The sequence below is a fragment of the Osmia bicornis genome, chromosome 12 (genome assembly GCF_907164935.1).
Source record: "Osmia bicornis bicornis chromosome 12, iOsmBic2.1, whole genome shotgun sequence".
NCBI lineage: Eukaryota > Metazoa > Arthropoda > Insecta > Hymenoptera > Megachilidae > Osmia > Osmia bicornis.
The window spans coordinates 9270866-9272961 of NC_060227.1; the positions used below are offsets into that span (position 1 = coordinate 9270866).

The 2096-nt window shown below is 44.8% G+C and overlaps 1 protein-coding gene across 1 annotated transcript; it reads right to left on the minus strand.

Moving 5' to 3' along the window:
- Window positions 1-780: 780 nt before the first annotated feature.
- On the minus strand, window positions 781-1194 carry LOC114882059 (uncharacterized mitochondrial protein AtMg00860-like). The gene has a single exon (XM_029198938.1). The coding sequence runs from the start codon at window positions 1192-1194 to the stop codon at window positions 781-783; it is 414 nt and encodes a 137-aa protein (XP_029054771.1).
- Between the last annotated feature and the right edge of the window lie 902 nt (window positions 1195-2096).

Here is a 2096-nt window from a genome sequence, read left to right on the forward strand (position 1 = left end):
GAAACAGTAGAGAATCGGCGACTGCATGCTGACTCATACACCGGTAGAGACACGTAGGCATACGTGGAATTCAATGTTGTAGTAACAATAGTTTTTCACGAATATCTCGGAAACTAAAACTTTCCGTCAATTATGCATAATGAAAAAGTTGTTCAGAATCATGTCCCCGACAACATATTAAAAGGTCATTGAAATCGTCCAATCTTGAGATTAAAAACTTCCTGTATTTTGCAATAACAATGAAAAAATGAAAATTTTTTTTTCAATGGGACCAATCGGAAGACATACCCTACAAGATGCAAAAGGTTTCGTTCGGATTGGTCCATCCATCTCGGAGCAATCGGTGAACACACACAACAACAAAAAAAAACATACTGATCGAATTGAGTAACCTCCTCCTTTTCGAAGTCGGTTAAAAACAATATCAATAAAGGAAGCAGTTCAACTCCTTTTGTTAAGTGCTTCGTAAGTTAATGTACGTCAAAGTATTAATGTATTAAAAATGTATTTTTATGTATTAAAAAAATGTTAATGCATTAAGAATCAGAATTGAAACCGTAGAATTGGGATTCGAACTGAATCTCCTGGTTTCTCACCTCTATCATAGAGGTACTACGAGATTATATTATTTTATCGATTCGTCGATGCTGCTGCCACGTGCTTTGGCGGCTTGAACATCGAGCCGATAACGTAGAAATGACGAGAGCAGCCGAACAGAGAGCTCACACGGACACGTGGGACAACACGCTTGTGTTAGATGGAACAACTGAAGTAGGGGAGTCACTGGGACATCGTGGAGAGGGTAAAAATTTGTCCCACGTCCCACGGTTCTGGCATCACTGGGTGCCTCTTTCCGTCTAGCTGTTTTTGTAGCAACGCTGCTCCTAAGCCTAACGTACAGGCATCCGTATGGATCTCTGTCTCCGCGCCGTGATCATATATCGCTAAGAGCGGTTTCGACGTCAATGCGGTCTTGATTAGTTCAAGAGCCCCGTTTTGCTTATCATCCCAGGAAAATTTCGCGTCCTTGCGGAGTAAGTTGGTTAACGGATTCGCGATAACCGCAAAATTTTTAACGAATCGCCGAAAATAACTGGCTAACACCAGGAAACTACGCACGTCCCGGGCACCTCTCGGCGTTGGGAATTCGCGTACGCTCTGTAATTTTCGTTGGCTTGGTTGTATGCCTGACATTGAGATTTCGAACCCTAGGTATTCTACTCTTACTTTAAGAAAATGACATTTCTTTTTAGGTTTATGGTTAGTCCCGCATCCGTAAGGACTTCGGAAATTTTCATTAAACGATTTAAGCCCTCCTCTATGGTCATGCTCGGTATAATGATGTCGTCCAAATATGCCATAGCTATGTCATAACGCAGAGACTCCAAGATAGCATTTATCATTCGCTGGAATACCGCGGGCGCGTTACATAGGCCAAAAGGCATTCGTTTAAATTGATAATGACCATCTGACGTTATGAAGGCCGTTTTTTCCCGCGAACAAGGTTCTACCGGCACCTGATAGTAACCGTTAAATAAGTCTATACTCGTGTAATACTTTTGTCCGCGCAGTCTGTCTAGTTGATCGTCCACGTGCGGCAGTGGGTACTTATCCTTGACGGTTGCTTTATTAATCGCGCGATAGTCGATGCACATCCGCATCTCGCCGTTTTTCTTTCGGACCAGCAAAACCGGGCTGGCAAAAGGAGAGTTACTATCTTCTATAATATCCGCCGTCTGCAAATCATCGATCATATCGCTTATTTGCCGCCTCTGGTGATAGGATACGCGGTATGGCCTATAAACTACGGGTTTATCCGTCGCAAGATCTATTCGCCTTACTTGTTCTACCTAGCTGTCGTAACGTCTTAGCAACGAGATCGCGGTTTTCGTTGAGCACGCGCAGTAGATCGTCCGCTTCTTCTACATCCACGTCCGTGTCGACTTGGTCCCTGGCAATCGGCTCGTCGTTGACCGCTCGTGCGAAGACTCCCTCCTCGCAGACTTCCCCACGGGTGACGGCGTCGCCTGGCTGGATCGTCATTCGTCGGCCGGTTACATTTAAGACAGGTAGGACGGCCTGTCCGCGACGATGCA

Coding starts and splice junctions, on each gene's coding strand:
- LOC114882059 (XM_029198938.1), bottom strand. CDS start 1,194: ATGTCAGGCATACAACCAAGCCAACGAAAATTACAGAGCGTACGCGAA.